This window comes from Apostichopus japonicus, chromosome 18 (assembly GCF_037975245.1).
Source record: "Apostichopus japonicus isolate 1M-3 chromosome 18, ASM3797524v1, whole genome shotgun sequence".
Classification (NCBI taxonomy): Eukaryota; Metazoa; Echinodermata; class Holothuroidea; order Aspidochirotida; family Stichopodidae; genus Apostichopus; species Apostichopus japonicus.
The window spans coordinates 9,530,068-9,549,872 of record NC_092578.1 but is presented as its reverse complement, the minus strand read 5'-3'; the positions used below and the strand labels follow the sequence as shown (position 1 = coordinate 9,549,872).

The 19,805-nt window shown below is 40.3% G+C and overlaps 1 protein-coding gene across 1 annotated transcript; it reads left to right on the top strand.

The window, feature by feature from the left end:
* The first annotated feature begins 9,177 nt into the window (after positions 1–9,177).
* On the top strand, positions 9,178–13,447 carry LOC139958906 (actin, non-muscle 6.2). The gene is made up of 5 exons (XM_071956342.1): positions 9,178–9,338; positions 10,545–10,708; positions 11,355–11,594; positions 12,047–12,293; positions 12,678–13,447. The coding sequence occupies exons 2-5, from the start codon at positions 10,586–10,588 to the stop codon at positions 13,193–13,195; spliced, it is 1,128 nt and encodes a 375-aa protein (XP_071812443.1). The 5' UTR covers positions 9,178–9,338; positions 10,545–10,585; the 3' UTR covers positions 13,196–13,447.
* Positions 13,448–19,805: the final 6,358 nt, after the last annotated feature.

Genomic DNA, 19,805 nt, shown 5'->3' with positions numbered 1-19,805 from the left:
TAAGCCAGTGAGAGTCATCAACCAAAGTGAATGGACTATAACGTCTAGTACTTATATCTTAAGTTCAGTTCCTAAGATGCAACACAAAACTCAGTGCGGAAACATAAGACTTCGATTCTCTCGAATGACATGTTTACAATACACAACAAATCTCTCAAAAAAGGGCAAATGGTTTCGAATGTCATTCAAGGGATTGTTTTTTCTACTTCTTTTGTTAACATAAAATTCAAAGAACTTCTTTCTGCGTTGAGTTATTAGAGTTTTTAAAACAGTGGGATTAACATTAACATTTTGTCCGGCACCGAGAAGCCGACAATATCTTAAGCCTTAAATGAACATTTACTGGAGTTTCAAAAGTTTCAATTCCTGCTACTCCTTGTCACTTTCGATGATCATGCAGTGAAGAAGAGCTAGTTATGCTCGAAAGCTCTGTAAAAACAAAGCATCGGCTGCATGCTTTACTTCTAATCACTCACTTTAGTTTTGAATAATTTAGTCATAATGTTGTTCATGTTCTTTCTATATGGTGAAAGATAAACAGTGGTTTAATAATGAATCAGCCATGTGAGTGAAGAATAGAGAAAATAAAGAAAATTACAAATGGAATAAGATATGTTCAGCTGGTTTAAGGGATTTGTTAGGAATATCTAGCCTATCACATGATTACGTAGAAAGTGCAGGGGTGCCGTTTGCCAGGTACCAAAAATCTCTTTCAAGTGCTAGGCCTACTTAGCTTAGCGATTGTTTCACAGAAAGAGGCAAATCTCTCGTAATTCCCGTTGAAGGCTTCGGCAGTGTTTAGACTCGATAACCTTGAAATTTAGTAACTGATCCCCTTTTGTTCTACAAAGATCGTAAGTTCGTAACTGACTTTTTTATTTGAATTGAAAGTTGACTTATTAAAAGATAACTTTAGGCAGAATTTTAGACTTAATATATTATAATCCAAGAAATATTTCAGTGGTTGTATCTAAGGATGGCCGGATCTAAGGAAGGCCGGAACCGGATTTTGCCGGATAGTACATGAAATCCGGCCGGAACCGGATTTTTCATTACACAAAAGAAAATCATTAATAAGAAGTAGAAGTATGATAGTTGTATTATTTTGGTTGATCTTTAGAAAAAGTGGGTCAGACCATTGAGAAAATTAAATTAAACATGTTAAACCTAATTTTTCCTTACTTTGAATTTTTTTATTAATTTTTGGAAATAGTTTACATTGATTTAAGTTAATACCAACACCTTTATAAGGAATAATTCAGGCCAGATTTTGAAAAATATCCGGCCGGATTTTGAAAATTATCCGGCCGGAACCGGATAATTTCTCACTATCCGGCCGGATAGTCCGGCCGGACCGGATATCCGGTGCATCCCTAGTTGTATCTGTATAGCAATTCGGGTTGTCAAGAAGTTCACTATTAAAATATGCTTATATTTCTGGAATTCACCTCTATGGCCAAATCGGTGATGACGTCGGTTCCTCACTAGTACGGTCTGAATGTTAATGTTAATCCATCCTTTTAAAATTTTTAATAACTTAACGTAAGCATGACTTAACCCATTTTAACCCATGTTTAGAGAGGGAACTAATGAAGATTTCAAACCAAACACTGATGTCCTATCACAACAGTCCAATCATTTAGTCAGACGAACGTGCGAGAAAATGTTTTAACCGCCATACGTAATAGACCTGTTGAAAAGCAATACAGCATTAAGTACGAATAAATCAAGTACTCTGTATTTAGATAATCCAGGTTTTTCGGTAAAAAAAAAATGGAATATCGAACGATAATCCTGGGGTACCGTATCTACCGAGAGTATAGCTTTATTGCTTAATAAGTAATAATGCATGTTTTTAACACCGAATTTTCGCACGCCTGTACTCCATCGTATAGTACAGGTATGTATGTATGGAACGCCAAAATGGTCATTATTCAGTAACTTTTTATGCAACTGTTACTCCTTCCATATATATGGCTTCAACTGCCAGCGAAGTAATGATTGACTCAGTGTAATAATAAATGTGTCTCCTTTAAACTGCTTGCTCTGTTACCGGGGAAATATGTTCTGCGACGGACACTATACATAATGGTTCTAGGCTTGATGACTGTGTACATTACGTCCCCCATGCAGCATAAAGCCAATAATCAGGGCTGAGCTGTGTTTTATCCATAGGTCTACGGGCCCATTTCAGTTTCGGGGGGCAGAAACGTTTGTGCCCGAAAGTTCCCGTGACACTATCTAAGCGGAGCGCCACCATCGGTTGGCGCGTAGCGTACAAGAAATTTGTTGGCAAAAAATGCCTCTCAGATTGCCGGAAATGGCACTTCTGAGGCCTTGAAGTTGCAAAAAGTTGAAAAAGATTCGGGCAAACTACTGCATATTTATATATATATATATATATATATATATATATATATATATATATATATATATATATATATATATATATATATATATATATATATATATATATATATATATATAAATATTTTATTTCCTCCTAGGCTGCCCGAATTTTCAGGACTTTTGCCCGAATTTCTTGTCCTCTGGAAATTTGGGGGGGGGGGCAGTCTGCCCCCTGCCCCCCCCCCCCTCGTACGCCTATGGTTCTATCTCCCAGCTTTAATGTACAGTTGTAACGAAAGGATCTGTATAAACTGGCTCTTACATTTTACAGTGTTTGTAAGCAGCTTCCTCTTTCAACTCTTAACCAGATTCACTGAAGTAATAAATAATGCAACGTGATCTTGTGGTTGTTGACAAAGTATTATCTTTCCATATATAGAAACCGTTGTATATAAGAGTATGCGTGAACGAATAAGCAAGAATGTTGAATATTTACTCTTTGAAGCTGTCCAGCATGATCACTCTATTGTAAAGTGACTTTCACGATATATCTTACCGAAGGGTGACTTTACCAAGGCCCCTAGCCAAAATTCTGATATTGGAGGGGGTATCAACGATTAAAGGAGGGACACCAGCAATTTAATGAGGGGCACAATACTCATGTCCTGTTATGGATAACGGTGAAGGTTTTGTACACTTAACGGTGACACAGATGTCTGCACAGGGGAAGGGGACGTGTAGAGGCACGGCCCGCCAGTGTCAGTTCAGTTTGGGGAAAAAATATTCGCGGCCCGGCTCGGCTGCGGGCATGCATGACTTTATGGCGTAAGAGTTTAATTGTAAGTCACTTTTGGAATCAGTGATATTTGTGGACACTCCCAAAGAGTGTTTTCGTTTGGCATTATCATTTAAATTTATGAACAACTTTCATGTGATTCTTAATATCAAGATATGATAAGAGGGCTATGGTATTGCAACAAATATATGGAAAGTTTTGTAAAGATTTGGTAAATGATTTTTATATGTTAAAAGTTTTTCTTTGTCTTTAAAGGCCAACGGCGCAATACAGCAATATGCTTTTGTACGCCAATAGGACCATTGGTGACGTTATTACTGCAGGAAGTGACAATTATACCCTATACAGGAGGCGATGCTACTACTTTGAAGAGGCGATGATACTCTCTACAGGAGGCGATGCTACTACTTTTAGGAGGCGATGATACCCTATACAGGAGGCGATGTTACTACTTCAGGAGGCGATGACACCCTATACAGGAGGCGATGTTGCTACTACTTCAGAGGGCGATGATACTCTATACAGGAGATGATGTTACTACTTCAGGAGGCGATGCTACTACTTTTAGGAGGCGATGATACTCTATACAGGAGATGATGCTACTACTTCAGAGGGTGATGATACTCTATACAGGAGGCGATGTTACTACTTCAGGAGGCGATGACACCCTATACAGGAGATGATGCTACTACTTCAGAGGGCGATGATACTCTATACGGGAGGCGATGCTACTACTTTAAAGAGGCGACGATACTCTATACAGGAGATGATGCTACTACTTCTGAGGGCGATGATACTCTATACAGGAGGCGATGACACTACTTTCAGGAGGCGATGATACCCTAAATATGAGACGATCCTATCCCAAGAAAGCAGTCGATTTTTGTCTAAACATTCAGTAGTCGATGTCATGTAATCATTACCTGATTCCAAAACAAAGCAAAGTGAAGGATGATAGCTTACCCTTAAATTTCTTCGGGCTATTCCTTCTGGGACAATACGTGCGCCCGTATGGCTAGCCGTTTTACTTTTTATTCGATATTTGATGATATCATCAAATATTTGGTGATATCAGCAAATAATTGTTGATATCATCAAATCATTTGATGATATCATCAAATAATTGCTGATATCAACAATTATTTGCTGATATCACCAAATAATTGTTGATATCAGCAATTCATTTGCTGATATCACCAATTCATTTGCTGATATCACCAATTCATTTGTTGATATCATCAAATAATTGCTGATATCAACAAATAATTGCTGATATCAACAAATATTTGCAGATATCAGCAATTATTTGGTGATATCAGCAAATGAATTGGTGATATCAGCAAATCATTTGATGATATCAGCAAATCATTTGATGATATCAACAATTATTTGCTGATATCATCAAATAATTGGTGATATCAGCAAATCATTTGATGATATCAACAATTCCAACATATCACTTATTCATTTGCTGATATCAACAAATCAATTGGTGATATCAGTAATTGATTTAATGATATCAGCAAATGAACCGTACATATCACTAATGCATGCTTTTGTTGATATCACCAATTCATTTGTTGATATCACCAATTCATTTGATGATATCACCAATTCATTTGCTGATATCAGTAATTCAACCGTGACGATGATATCAGTAATTCAACCGTGACAGCCCGTCTTACAAGCATGCGCACACGATGTCAGTGTACTAAGCAGTACATGCAAATGACAGTGACGAGACAACAGGGTACGGGTAGCGTTACTTTCACCTTGGCGATTGCGGTAAACTTGATGAAGCACAGATCGTTATTGACAGAAGTTCTCGGATTTTGGGGGAAGTAGAGAGGCTCTTAACTGGCAATGAGAATGCTTCTGAAGCGAAAGAACGTCTTCTCCAAAGCAAAGAGAAATTTAGAACGGATTAACGCGAGCATCGATGAGCACAGGTTCAATTCAATAGCAGCTGTGCACGATCGGCTCCTTTCCATCGCAGACGCACAGGCACAGCCAGACGGAACGTTGCAGCCATGAGCGGCGATCATGGGGGGGGGGGGGGGCATATTTTAGGTGGGGGATATAGTATCTAATATCCCCCTCCCCAATATTTGGTGGCATAGTGTTTTTGTGTGGCTATAAATAGAAAATAATGCATGAGATTATTTATCCAAATCCTATTTGGCGGTGGCTAAAACTTCATCCAACACATGCGCTATGAGGTAAATGACTCTTCGTCGTCGTTTCTGTGACCTGTGACCGTATAGCATGTTGTCACTCATGATTATTATCATAATGTCTGTACATCTCTTGTGTATGAGTGTAAGTACGTACAATCATATATATGATCCACATCGATATGGGTTCACTGGGTCACTGGGTTTCCATTTGGCCTGTTTCCTACAAGATTTCTAACCGCAGGCACGTAGCCAAGTAGGGGGGGGGGTGGGGCGAAGATATTTTTTGTCTTTTTTAACGATATCGAAGTTTTATATTTATAATATTTGTACACAATAAATTAACTGTGTCTGAATTTTCGAAAATTCCCTGACCAACATTCTTCATTATACTTCCCTCTACTGACCGGTCTATTAGGGGTTGAAGGTTTTTTTTTCTATATTGGTTGACTATAGATGAAATTTTGTGCAACATTTATGGATATGTTTTGAAGTGAATTTATAATTCAAATTCTGAACAAATAATGGGCTTCAAACCTTGAAAAGTGGGGCTGACGGGTATTGTATAGGCCGTTACGTAGTATTACCTTCCAAAGCAATGATCCACAGGAGAAGCGATGAGGTCGAACATGATGTGTGACTGGTGACAATCTTGAAAAAGGTTATGGATAGAAAAAAAAAACTATTGGGAAAACTTGATTCTCAGGCCAAAGTATACAACTTGTTGATCATTTTCAAGCCCGAGAAGTGCCATTTCCTGTGATCTGGGGGGCTATCAAAACCAGAAATTTTCTGTGGCGCTCCGCTTAGATAGTAATTCGATCGCGCCCCCGGGTTAGAAAATCCTGGATACACGCCTGTATTTATATATACATATATATATATATATATATATATATATATATATATATATATATATATATATATATATATATATATATATATATATATATATATATATATATATATAGATATATATATATATATATATATATATATATATATTTATATATATATATATATATATATATATATATATAAATATATATATATATATATATATATATATATATATATATATATATATACAAAATAACGAAGTGCGCGAACAATTTTAATTTGGGGTGGGGGAATTGTTACGCGTCTGCACCCAAGTTAAAGTCCCCCCACCCCAATATTTGAAACAAATCTCCCGCCACTGGTTGCAGCCACCATCGGGGAGCCAGTCTAATGGACACAGTTCCCAGCCTGTTTCTGTCGCCCGCCGACCAGGGTATACTTTTTACATTTTGGTATTTCATATTGAGCTACTTAACCACCCCGATATTATTTTTCATAGGTTTATAGGCCTGGCCTACTCGGTGCTTGCCCAATGTTTGTCCTCCCTGTCACAAGTGCATGAGTAGCCACGGTACCTCTCCCAGTGGCAGTAGTGGTACTGTGTAACTTAGTCCCCTTTCCCCTCCCGTTGATCGCTATAACCAAGGCTGAAATTAACCGCGCACCAGGCGCCTTTCTGTGCCCGCTACCAGTCAACACGCCCTTAAGACCCCAAAAGAATGCCTGTTGATGGCGCTCGTTTCTAATTCCTTTTTGTAGACGTTGGTTCGATACGCTTGAATTACTGATATCAGCAAATGAATTGGTGATATCAGCAAATGAATTGTTGATATCAGCAATTCCAACATATCGCCAATTCAATTGCTGATATCAGCAAATCTTTTAATGATATTACCAAATCATTTCATGATATCAGCAATTCGGTTCCTCATATCACTAATTAATTAGTGATATGTCGGAATTGTTGATATCAACAAATGATTTGCTGATATCATCAATTCAATTGCTGATATCACCAATTCATTTGCTGATATCAGCAAATATTTGTTGATATCAGCTATTATTTATTGATATCAGCAATTATTTGGTGATATCACCAAATGAATTGGTGATATCAGCAAATGAATTGGTGATATCAGCAAATGAATTGCTGATATCAACAATTATTTGCTGATATCACCAAATAATTGGTGATATCAGCAATTATTTGATGATATCATCAAATGATTTGATGATATCAACAATTATTTGCTGATATCACCAAATATTTGATGATATCATCAAATATCGAATAAAAAGTAAAACGGCTTGCCATACGCCCGCTGGTTGACAACATTAACCCCACCTCTCCGATGGCTGTTTCTCTACTCCGTCCTGTTATCATGTTGCGCGCATTTATACAGAGTTTCGGATCACGATGACTCTATAGTAGATGATAATACGTGTGGTGCATACTCTGTAGCAATAATTAACCATATTTAACAAGCCCTTGTTGAAGTATAACTAATTGGCTCCCTCGCATAACCTCCCTCCGATTGGACACTGGTTATTTTTTATCTTGAGTACCCCTCTTCCTACGTATACCAACATTACACTTCGAATGCGATGCACTGCTTATCAGTCGACGGTGTGAACACCGCAACTGACTACACAAATGAGTCGGTTACACAGTCATAAATAAAGGAATACACTTCCTGTTTCAACCCAGTTAACACATATTTATTGGTAAGTAGATTTGCGAACAAGCTTGTTAAATCTTATCACATAAAGTCACATCAGAACAGGGAAAAGTTTTCTGAATAAGCATGTCACTGCTGAGATTATATTGATCAAACAAACATCAGAACATGGGTCCGTGCATGCGCAACTGCTCATGCACCTTTAATATATTTTAATGCCAATTTATCTATCAAAGAGCACCTTGTAAAGGCTACGCATAAATATAGTTAAAGGTGAAATTTTCAATTTCTCGTAGCAGTCATGTGGAGACTAGTTGAATAAACATTTTAGAAAAATAGGTGATTCTGGGAAGTATAATGTAATAATTGGAGTGATTATAAGTCAGTATGGATGATGTTCGCCTTTCGCAACTTTATTTGTTGACAGGCAAAGCACAACCTGTTTGACTATGTCAGCTATGGTTTGACAATCTGGGAAGAAACTTCTTTCATGCATATTTATTGTAGTGCGCGTGAACGCGCACTACAATAATGGCATTGCTGGCCAAGTGAATGATACCTACATGACTGGACGTTAAAACTTAAAGTTTCATATAATCTCTGTACATTTGCAGTTTCAGAGGCTAGCTGCGTAGCCAACTTAAAATGAGCCTGTCACGGCACTCACAAGCGCCCTCACTTTGTAGGTACCTACATGACATACTCCCTGGTGTGTTGTCCGCCCAAAAAGTTACACCATGAACAACCGCAAAGTTCTTTCCAATACTGCAAGCACTCCACACGCACTACAATACTGCAATTTTGCAAGCAAATGCAGTTCTTGTTCGGGGAGTCTTTACTTTGGTTGCTTACAGCTTGAGAATTATGTAATAACCTCACCCGAAGTAATAAACACCAACATTATGAACGCTTATATTGATCTAAAGAAAAGGCTTTAGCCTGACCATAGCTCCATGGTCTGACAGGGTTAATAGTAAAGGTCTTTTTTATGAATACTGTTTTTGAAACGCATCCCCAGGCAGCAAAAGGCGGATTAAATCCATGGAATCCACAAAAATTCAACGGTTGAAAAGTACTCCAAGGGCCACTAATTTCCCTTGCAATGACGAACAAAACTACGCTTCGGTATGTAGCCTACACATAATTATACACAACAAGCTTATGAATAAGAATTTATCAGTGTGAGCTGAGAAAAGGATTAAGGCGGAGCTGATGAGCTATTGAAGGCTGAAGAAGGTATTGTGCAAGATAAGGCGCGGTCTAGTATCATTTAAATTTACTATTCACCAACTACGAGTCAACGAAGGATTGTACGGTAGCATGACCTTAAATGGTCATCTCCTGGAAAAGACAGTTCGATCAATATTCATCGATATTTGATTCCAGTGGAGTTCTTGCCCAGTAGAGGTATAGCACACTACGTGATTTACACTGTAGCATTCAGATTGTATCTGCGGTTCTGAGCGGTAGCAAGTGACCAATCGAGACATTAATTAACAGGTTAGTTATTTTTGTGTACAGTAATCAAGTTCACTCCTTAAGTGGTCTGTACACTATGGTTACTTTATGCCTTTGTAGTATATTTATGTATCGTTGATTGATTGCTTTTTTATAAGTAATTTCAACTTTTAAACGAATTATGGTGGGTCAGTTTTGTCTTGGATGTTTTCAGTTAAGCTCCTGCAGAAAGCTGTTTTTCTAAGGCTAGAAAACTACAAGCTATTCAAGACACCGGGTTAACAGATCAGTCTTAATTTATTATAAGCGTATATATTTCACGTTCATTTCTTGCTAGATATATCGGTCTCCAAATCTTCAAACAGCACCTTCCCTTTAACAGACCTTCACGGTTGGCTCACAAATGTACGATGTGGAATATCTTTCATAAATATTCAAAAGCCTTGTAGTCCTGGAGTTTCTAAACTTGCAATTAATTAGCACACCAACGAGAGAGGAATGGGTCTCGGGAATAACGCGAGACCATATAGTCGATTTCACTTTACCTCACTGAAGCATGTGGAAGTTTCAGTGATCTTTGTCGAACTTTGGGCGTGGCACCAGCAATGTAAGGAGGGGCACCATTAGTTTATGGAAAAGGCCCAATACTCGTTTCCATTCACTTGTGAAGCTTTTGTACACATGATGGTGAAATAGATTATGTAACTCACCCTTTCCCCTCTGCCACGGTCTGGCTTAATACCTGGATCCATCTATGGCGTAATGATTTTCGAGTAATACTTGCACCTATATCATATGCAGGGATGTGCCCATGATTTAATGAGTGCCGGGTATACTGATCGCCGTCCTGGGGGAGGGGGTCTAAGGGGAGGGGTGACATTTTTCGATGTTTGAAGTTGTATACAGAGCTAGTGGAGTGTGATACTGCATGCTGCAGATTAAAGCCACGCCTACTCCATATCTCCGCACCTGTGTTTACGTGAATTTGACAAATGGGGGGGGGGGGGGGGGAACGAGTATACATGTGGCCCAATTTATGTTGAACATAATGTTACGAATGTCGTCATTTTAGATGATAATAGTGCTGGGCGGGATTCACGATTTTTAAGACAGTGCTGGGCGGAAATGTTTAGTGCTGGGCGGGGCCGCCCAGTGCCGCCCAGCGTGGGCACATCCCTGCATATGTTAGTTGATGCAGTCGTAGGCTAATCCTATTAATAGTTTGATTGTATGTTCATATTTTTACAGACGTATTCACATTGGACGATAACAAACGACTCTTTACCAGCATGGATGAAGATGTAGCAGCCCTGGTTATTGACAATGGTTCCGGTATGTGCAAGGCCGGTTTCGCTGGCGATGACGCCCCCCGAGCGGTGTTCCCCTCACTCGTAGGCAGACCAAGACATCAGGTATGTCAGTACTACTCAAAAGTGGGGTAATGGTGTGGGTAATTACTGTTAACATAAACAGGTAGTCCAAACCCTTATGTGAGAGTGAGTTATGTATATAAAGACTGCGCATTTTTTGAAATTTAAAGTTTAGTTCCATATCTTTATATTATACCGGTCTGACTGCAAAATCTGTTAGAAATCCAGGGAGCTGTTACCGACTGATTTAGTTTTGGCCATGAACCTTTCTAAAATAGCCGGGGTGAATGTTATAAAGATGGACGTGTGGCCCTGGGGTCGTTCAACCTGACCATACCATTAATGGGAATGAGGGATTCCTCTCCTCCGAGTAAATTCGATGTCTATACGTTAAATAGTCCATTCTCGATCATTTTTAGACCAAAATTAGGTTTACAGCAAGGCTGTGCTAATAAATCCTTTTTTTGTACGAAGTTTAATAAAGTGGGTACACCGTAAGGAGTGGTCATACTTTTCCAAATTTCCAAACCACTTCACCCAAATAACGACGGGGAGTGGGAGGGGCGGTATGGCCCACATTTACGCGCGCCACTGCATACAATAGTGGGATTTTGCAATTCCAACCTAACCTTACACCTGCATAAAATGTCATTAACACGGGTTTCTTTTTGTTTGTCCACTTTCGTAGGGTGTGATGGTTGGTATGGGACAGAAAGACAGCTATGTAGGAGATGAAGCACAGAGCAAACGTGGTATCCTCACCTTGAAATATCCAATTGAACACGGTATCGTCACAAACTGGGATGATATGGAGAAGATCTGGCATCACACATTCTACAATGAACTCCGTGTAGCTCCAGAGGAACACCCAGTGCTCTGTACAGAAGCTCCACTCAACCCTAAAGCCAACAGGGAAAAGATGACCCAGGTAGGTGTTGAATCAGTTTTTTTTAATATCATTGACGTCATGTGCCCGGAGGAGTGGTCCTAGACTACGGACATACCCCGGCGTGCACAGAATTTCAAAGGAGAGTGGGAAAATGATAAAATTCCCAGACAGAGTTAGATACGAGATGGACATAATATGTGGTTCATACGAACGAAGGATTTTATGAATGAGGTGTGTCCATGGGGTCGTTGCAGCCGCGTCCCATGCGGGGGTCTGGCGTTCTCCTCCAGAAGTGGTGAGGATAGCTGGCATACAGGTCCTTAATTCTACATGTTCAGATGAGTTTGGCCTACATGGCCCTATATTTGTATGTGCAGGTAGGGATGGTAGGCTTGCAGACTACAACCTTAATCTATGTACGGCTATTTATTCAGACCAGGCGAGGCTTTTGTTGCGAACTTCTAAAGAGTTTTACCTTATTTTTCTCACAGATCATGTTCGAAACCTTCAACTCCCCGGCCTTCTATGTCGCTATTCAAGCCGTGCTGTCCCTGTATGCATCTGGTCGTACCACTGGTATCGTTTTGGATTCTGGTGATGGCGTATCCCACACGGTACCCATCTATGAGGGGTACGCCCTCCCTCACGCTATCATTCGTCTTGATCTCGCCGGACGTGACCTCACAGATTACCTCATGAAGATCCTGACTGAAAGAGGCTACACATTCACAACAACCGGTACGTATGTTCGTTTCTGTATAATTTATTATGAAAGTCATATTCCTCAAGTTTTTTAAAATTCGTATCCCCAGTCCCCCCATATTTTTTCAGGGCCCCCTCCATTTACTCGGTCCCCCTCCATATTATCCCGGTCCCCTTATTTACCCCAGGATCCCGGGCTATACATCTACTGACTGCAGCTCATCGGACCAGCCAGTTGCAACAAACTTTACATCGTTTTATTTGGTATTTTCATTAAAAGATGTTTAAAAGATGAATACAAGTTAGTGCTGACCTGTGAACACACGTTTGTTGAAATACAGGTCATTTATTCACAAACGATAGGCCTACCGACTGCGAGGAGTTTGCTTAGTTTTAATTTATCTGCTTCATCTCCAACAGCCGAACGTGAAATTGTTCGTGATATCAAAGAAAAACTTGCTTACGTTGCTCTTGACTTCGAACAAGAGATGCAGACAGCTGCCTCAAGTTCTTCTTTAGAAAAGAGTTATGAACTCCCCGATGGACAAGTCATCACTATTGGCAACGAGCGCTTCCGGGCTCCCGAAACTCTCTTTCAGCCATCTTTCATTGGTATGGAATCGGCTGGCATCCACGAGACTGCGTACAACAGTATCATGAAATGTGACGTGGACATTCGTAAAGATTTGTACTGTAACACTGTCCTCTCCGGCGGTACTACTATGTTCCCTGGTATCGCTGACCGTATGCAGAAGGAAATCTCAGCCCTTGCTCCTCCTACCATGAAGATCAAGGTCATCGCTCCACCAGAGAGGAAATACTCTGTCTGGATTGGTGGATCCATCCTAGCATCTCTCTCCACCTTCCAACAGATGTGGATCAGCAAGCAGGAATATGATGAATCTGGTCCAGGCATTGTCCACAGGAAATGCTTTTAATCTTCAACGTTTAATAATGAATCTACTGACGCATGTTTAAAACAGTATATACTTTACACTATTAATGAGATGATAGCTGCCTTAGCTACGGACGCAATTCGCCTGCAACGTGTTTTATATCATTCACTAAGCAGTCCTCAAGTGTTTCTTACTCGGGGCCCACGATATTGTTGGGATTCCTGTAGGGTTTCCTGTAAGCATGGTATTATTTGGTGATAATGTGCACTGTAAAAGAAACAAGTTTATAATATACCTCTCCTTTGTCTTCGTATTTTGCTTTTGTATTCTGTTCAGAGGGTAGGAAGCATCCAAAAGTGTGTGGGGGGGGGGGAGGGGCATAACATCAGAGCGGCACTTTCTCATTCCACAACCACCACTCGTTATGCTATAAACCGATGCACACCGGCCATATAACTTAAATATATATTATGTGTTAGTATGCTATCAATACTATTATGGTGCACGTGACTCTTATCAACCTAGATCTGTACTTCTGTCCATAAATAATTTAGAACCTTCCAAAAATATCCTCCCGTGTTCATTCATTGAACAAAAGTCTTTAGCAACCTCGGTTTAATCCAAGTCATCGGACCTGGGACGTTTGAAATGTTGCAACATACCAGAATTAAACTAGCGGACCATGTGTAGTATAGAATAATATGCTAGTAGAATGAGCTGCAACATTGATTTTATTTATTGAGATTGTTTATTGTTAACCGTGCTACAAAAAGATATGGGATGCCATTTTAAAAATAGCATATTCATACTAAAAATAAATAATTAGTATAAAGTATTAAAATTAACAAAGGCTTAAGATATCCAAACGACAGTTCTTCATCAAAGGGGCACATTTTATTTGCCAGTAGGACACATTTGCTATTTTGGAAAAAAATTGGCAGGGGAACGTGCCCCCAGGGCCCCCGGCTCCTACCCCCTGATTCTGTTGACAGACGATGATAACAACTATCTCACGTATAATTGATTGTTTTTAGTGATAGCAGTCTCAGTCAGATGAGATGGGGCCTACTGGGATAGTCAGTTGTACCGTTCTCCATTGCAGGGTTATTTTCCCGCCAAAATGCTAATAAGAGCTTCAACCGTTTGAAAACACCAGTTGCCCCTCTCCCCCTGTCAACAGCGGTAAAACAAACTTGAAACATTCTCCTTCATTTTTCCTCCAAAACTCCTACGTTCGGGTAATATTAGGCTAGCAAAATGCAGAGACTTCTGGGCTTCTCCTCTGGACCCCACAGCGGCTTTGAAATACATTTCAATAAAATTGCCGTCTCTAGAATGTATTTCTGTGCTTAATTTACAATAGCTACAAGACAGCAAAGGTGATTAGATTGAAACTTCTTCCGGCACCTCGGACTAAACCACATAGGCCAAGAGCCTGTCCCACATGATTTAGCCCAGAAGGTTTGCCCCCTTAAAGTTACTGTAGGTCATTCACAAAAATATGTCAGCTCAACCACAGTGGTCGGGTTTGGACCCCAGACCCCCTGAAAAGACCCCCAGGACGGGTTAATTTCACCCCATCTAGCCCATGGACCAAACTTTGTCAGAAGGAAGTAGTATGGCTGTACATTACAAAACAGGCAAAACTGAAAAAAATTCCTGGTCGGGAAGGGGTTGTCAGACCCCCCAACTAAGTCACCCCCAGTCGGGTTGATTTACCCCATCTAGTGTTAAAGTTACTTAGACCATCTAGGTCATTCACAAACAAATTGTCAGCTCAACCCCAGTGGTCGGGTTCGGACCCCAGACCCCCTGAAAAAGACCCCCCGGGCGGGTTAATTTCAACCCATCTAGCCCATGGACCAAACTTTGTCAGAAGGAAGTAGTATGGTTGTACATTACAAAAAAGGCAAAACTGACAAAGTTCCTGGTCGGGAAGGGGTTGTCAGACCCCCCACTAAGTCACCCCCAGTCGGGTTGATTCACCCCATCTAGCCCATGGACCAAACTTTGGCAAAAGGAAGTAGCATGGTAGTATGTTACAAAAATGGCAAAACTGACAAACTTGTTGGTCGGGAAAGTGTTGTCAGACCCCCACAAAGTTTACCCTGACCCACCCCCCAAAAGGCGGGTTGATTTCACCCCATCTAGCCCATGGACCAAGCTTTGTCAGAAGGAAGTAGTATGGCTGTACATTACAAAAAAGGCAAAACTGACAAAATTCCTGGTCGGGAAGGGGTTGTCAGACCCCCACTAGGTCACCCCCAGTCGGGTTGATTTCACCCCATCTAGCCCATGGACCAAACTTTGGCAAAACCAAACTTTGTCAAAAGGTAGTAGTATGGATGTACATTACAAAAAGTGTAAAACTGACAAAATTCCCAGTCGGGGAGGTGTTGTCAGACCCCAACAAATGTCACCCTCACCCACCCCAAAATGCGGGTTGATTTCACCCCATCTAGCCCACAGACTTAACTTTGTCGAAAGGAATTAGTATGTCTGTACATTAAAATAAAGGAAAATCTGACAAAATTGCTGGTCTTGCTGGGTTTTCAGACCCCCCAAAAGGTGCCCCCACCCAGCCAATTCAATTCACGCAATCTAATCATAGACCAGAATTTTGTTTAAAGAAAGTATTCAAGACATTGTATTATAAAACATGGAAAAACTTACCAAATGGTCTGAAAGCAAAGATGTGCCCATTCTGGTCACATGGGCCACTTATGTATTTGTGTAACATATATATACCGTAAAAGCAAGAAATAGATACATGTAGAACCAGGAACAAATGTTAAATATGAAAAGTTTTTACACTTGTAAAGCAGATTCCTTTGCATGAAAAATGTAGAAAATAACAACATGCTTTCAACAGGACCAGCCCCAGTTCATGTTGGTAGAATAAGTTTGCTTGTTCAACATGGTTGTTTGGACTGGCAATTACCACACTTGTGTCTTCAATATGACAAACAGTCATGGAAAACTATAATAACAAGATAATTTAATTTAGGAAATACCATCCACAAAAGAGGAAATAGTTACAGCTAGAACCCCACCAAACATTGCATTTGAACAAACATGGCCTCACTCAGTTTTAAGGCCCTTCTGTTATTGGGCACAGTGCGATTTAAAGGTTTTAAAATACAAATGGTTATTCTTAAAAGTCTATATTGTCTTTTTGATTAGTTCCTATATTGTGCACCATCAGGTCACTTGCATAATTCTGTTGTGTCCATCTTATCAATCCACCTCTTCTGCAAATATTCTAAGTAAAGTGTGATTTGAAAACAAATTGCTAAGGTAAAGCTTACCAGTTACAGGATTTTCGACAGATAAACCGCAGTTATGAAGTCCCGATCAAGATTGATTTGCCAAATTTGGGTTCAAAATGTGAAAATTATTAGATATAAAAATAAAGGGAAATCCAGATATCTGATTTTTCAGACAAGTAGTGTCTGCACGATTTGAATAATGCACTTATTTTCCAGCATTCTTGTCTGGAACACAACTTTTTGGGGTGGTCTGAAAGGGGAAGGGTACACCCGCCACAACACCCCCTAAATCAGACACTAAATACAGATCAAATAGTTGAAATATGCTCTTTGTTTTTGTTTTTTTTTTTTTTTTTTTGGGGGGGGGGGGAATACTGCCTTTTCACCTATGATGTAAATCAAATTAAACTTCCAGATTTTGTAAATATTCCTTGATTTCAACCAAATAATCTTTATACTGGCATGCTACCAATTGTAGCTAGGTTTAAAAAGAAACAATATGAGTACTTAATTATTGGTTGCAATAGTACAATGTGAGCTACTATAGAAATCTAACCCATAGGATACATAAATATTTAAAGAAATGCCAAAAATGAAATGAAAACAATTGCACAAGGAAAGTATGCATTCGTAACACAAAAACAGCTGAAGTAGGGGAGGGGGGCAGCTTCAATAATATAATTGAGTGGTCAAGCCTCCCCCCCCCCCCAATAAACTTCTTTGATTAACCAATTATATACCTGGCATATCTATAACTATTTGAAAAGGCTTCAGAAATTAGAAGAATGTTCCTATTAACGATATCTAATATGCCAAAGGGTCCCCAATATTTTTTTGTTCCACCTCTGCTGTAACACCATATATTATGGGACCAAGCAGATAACTGGGTTGAAGCTTGTCACCAAAAAAGATGAAGCAATTAAGAAAGGCAAGCCATAATGGACATTGAAGGCTCTTTTGAATTACATAGAATATCTCCTCTCATAAATATAATCAATAATTATTTATTTTTGTAATAATTATGTTAATATGTTTATCATCTCAGTTCATGGGTAAAAGACACTGGGTAGGGGCTCTTTGTAGGGGTCAACCCCTTCCAAACAGCAATTTTGTCAGATATTCCTTTTTTTTTTAATGTACAGACATACTACCTTCTTTTGACAAAATTTGGTCTATGGGCTAGAAGGGGTGAAATCAACCCGCCTTTTTGGGTTGGGTGAGGGTGACCTTTGTGGGGGTCTGACAACACCTTCCCCAGGGGCGTATCCAGGATTTTCCAATAGGGGGGCGTCAGGCATGAATGATCGCCGTCCTGGGGATGGGTCTAAGGGGAGGGTGGACAATTTTTGCTTTCGAAGAAGGGCTGAAATGCAAAATGGTGCCATATGCATGGGCGGCGATCCGTACTTCCGAGTGGGGGGGGGGGGGATATGACCTTGTTGACTATCTAAGCGTAGCGCCACCATGAGTTGGCGCGAAGCGTAGAAGAAAATTTTGGGATTAACAAACCCTCTAGATGGCCGGAAACGGCACTTCCCGAGGTTTCCAAGCGGCATATACCCAACTTTAAAATAGGGATGTCATGTCCGAAATATCTCATAATCAGGATCCAAAATACCTTTTTTTTAATTTCGGGTGTTATTTTGGGAAAATTGCTCTTGTCAATCTTGTTTCAGGCGCAACGTTAGAATGTTCGAGAGCTCTTTTATATTATTCGATGAAGAAAATGGCCTCATGCAGGCTATTATAGGCCTATACACATGCAATACACAATTACACATAGTTACATTCCTAGGTACCGATTGCTAGGGCATCCAGGTGAAACGTGTATTAAGCATTACCCTGGTAACATGAGATTCTCAGCTGTTCGAGGGAACATGTACGTGTGTAGGCCTACTATAGGGCCTATATGAATACTATGAGGGTGCATGTATGTACTATATCAATACCGTGGGCACAATAATACATTTTGTTGTTATAGGGCCAATGAAGCCTACAGTCAACTATTCTTGCTTTATAAATACGCTTTATTTGAAAAGATCGCACTGCGTTTATGGTAGGCGAGAAATGAAGCTAAAAAGAACCGTACATTAACGATGATGCATAAATGTAGGCATGAAAATATTCTTATCCCTGGCATTTGGTGGGGGGGATATGGTGTATTACATCCCCTCCACCCATTTTCATGGGGGGATATATCCCCCTTCCCCCCCCCAGGATCGCCGCCCATGGCCATATGTGATCCATTTTTCGACCTTAATAATAAGCAACATTTCCAGTAAATATGGACACAAAATGCACAATTTAGTATGGCTGGCATGTCACTTAGTGTTTATAGTGATAATACAAACACAATTACCATCTATGTTTCTAAAACTATTATGCCGCCGAACTTCGCCAGAACCTTTTTTGGCAAACAAAAAATAAAGCATACGGGAGGGGGGGGGGGTGGGGGTTGAGCGATCACCGACATCTCACTTAAAGGTCGTCATCAATTTTTTTTTTTTTTGCTAAACTTTTTTTTTTGTGACGGCCAATGGGGGGCGCCTGTTGCGCCCCCCTGGATACGCCCCTGTTCCCGACTGGGAATTTTGCCAGTTTTACACTTTTTGTGATGTACATCCATACTACTTCCTTTCGACAGTTTGGTCCATGGGCTAGATGGGATGAAATCAACCCTACTGGGGGTGACTTAGTAGGGGGTCTGACAACCCCTTCCCGACTGGGAATTTTGTCAGTTTTACACTTTTTGTAATGTACATCCATACAACTACCTTTGACAAAGTTTGGTATTGCAAAAGTTTGGTCCATGGGCTAGATGGGGTGAAATCAACCCGACTGGGGGTGACCTAGTTGGGGGTCTGACAACCCCTTCCCGACTGGGAATTTTTTCAGTTTTGCCTTTTTTGTAATGTACAGCCATACTACTTCCTTATGACAAAGTTTGGTCCATGGGCTAGATGGGGTGAAATCAACCCGACTGGGGGTGACTTAGTGGGGGGTCTGACAACCCCTTCCCGACTGGGAATTTTGTCAGTTTTACACTTTTTGTAATGTACATCCATACTACTACCTTTTGACAAAGTTTGGTATTGCAAAAGTTTGGTCCATGGGCTAGATGGGGTGAAATCAACCCGACTGGGGGTGACTTAGTGGGGGGTCTGACTCTGACAACCCCTTCCCGACTGGGAATTTTGTCAGTTTTGCCTTTTTTGTAATGTACAGCCATACTACTTCCTTCTGACAAAGTTTGGTCCATGGGCTAGATGGGGTGAAATTAACCCGTCCGGGGGGGGGGGTCTTTTTCAGGGGTCTGGGGTCCGAACCCGACCACTGGGGTTGAGCTGACAATTTGTTTGCGAATGACCTAGATGGTCTTAGTA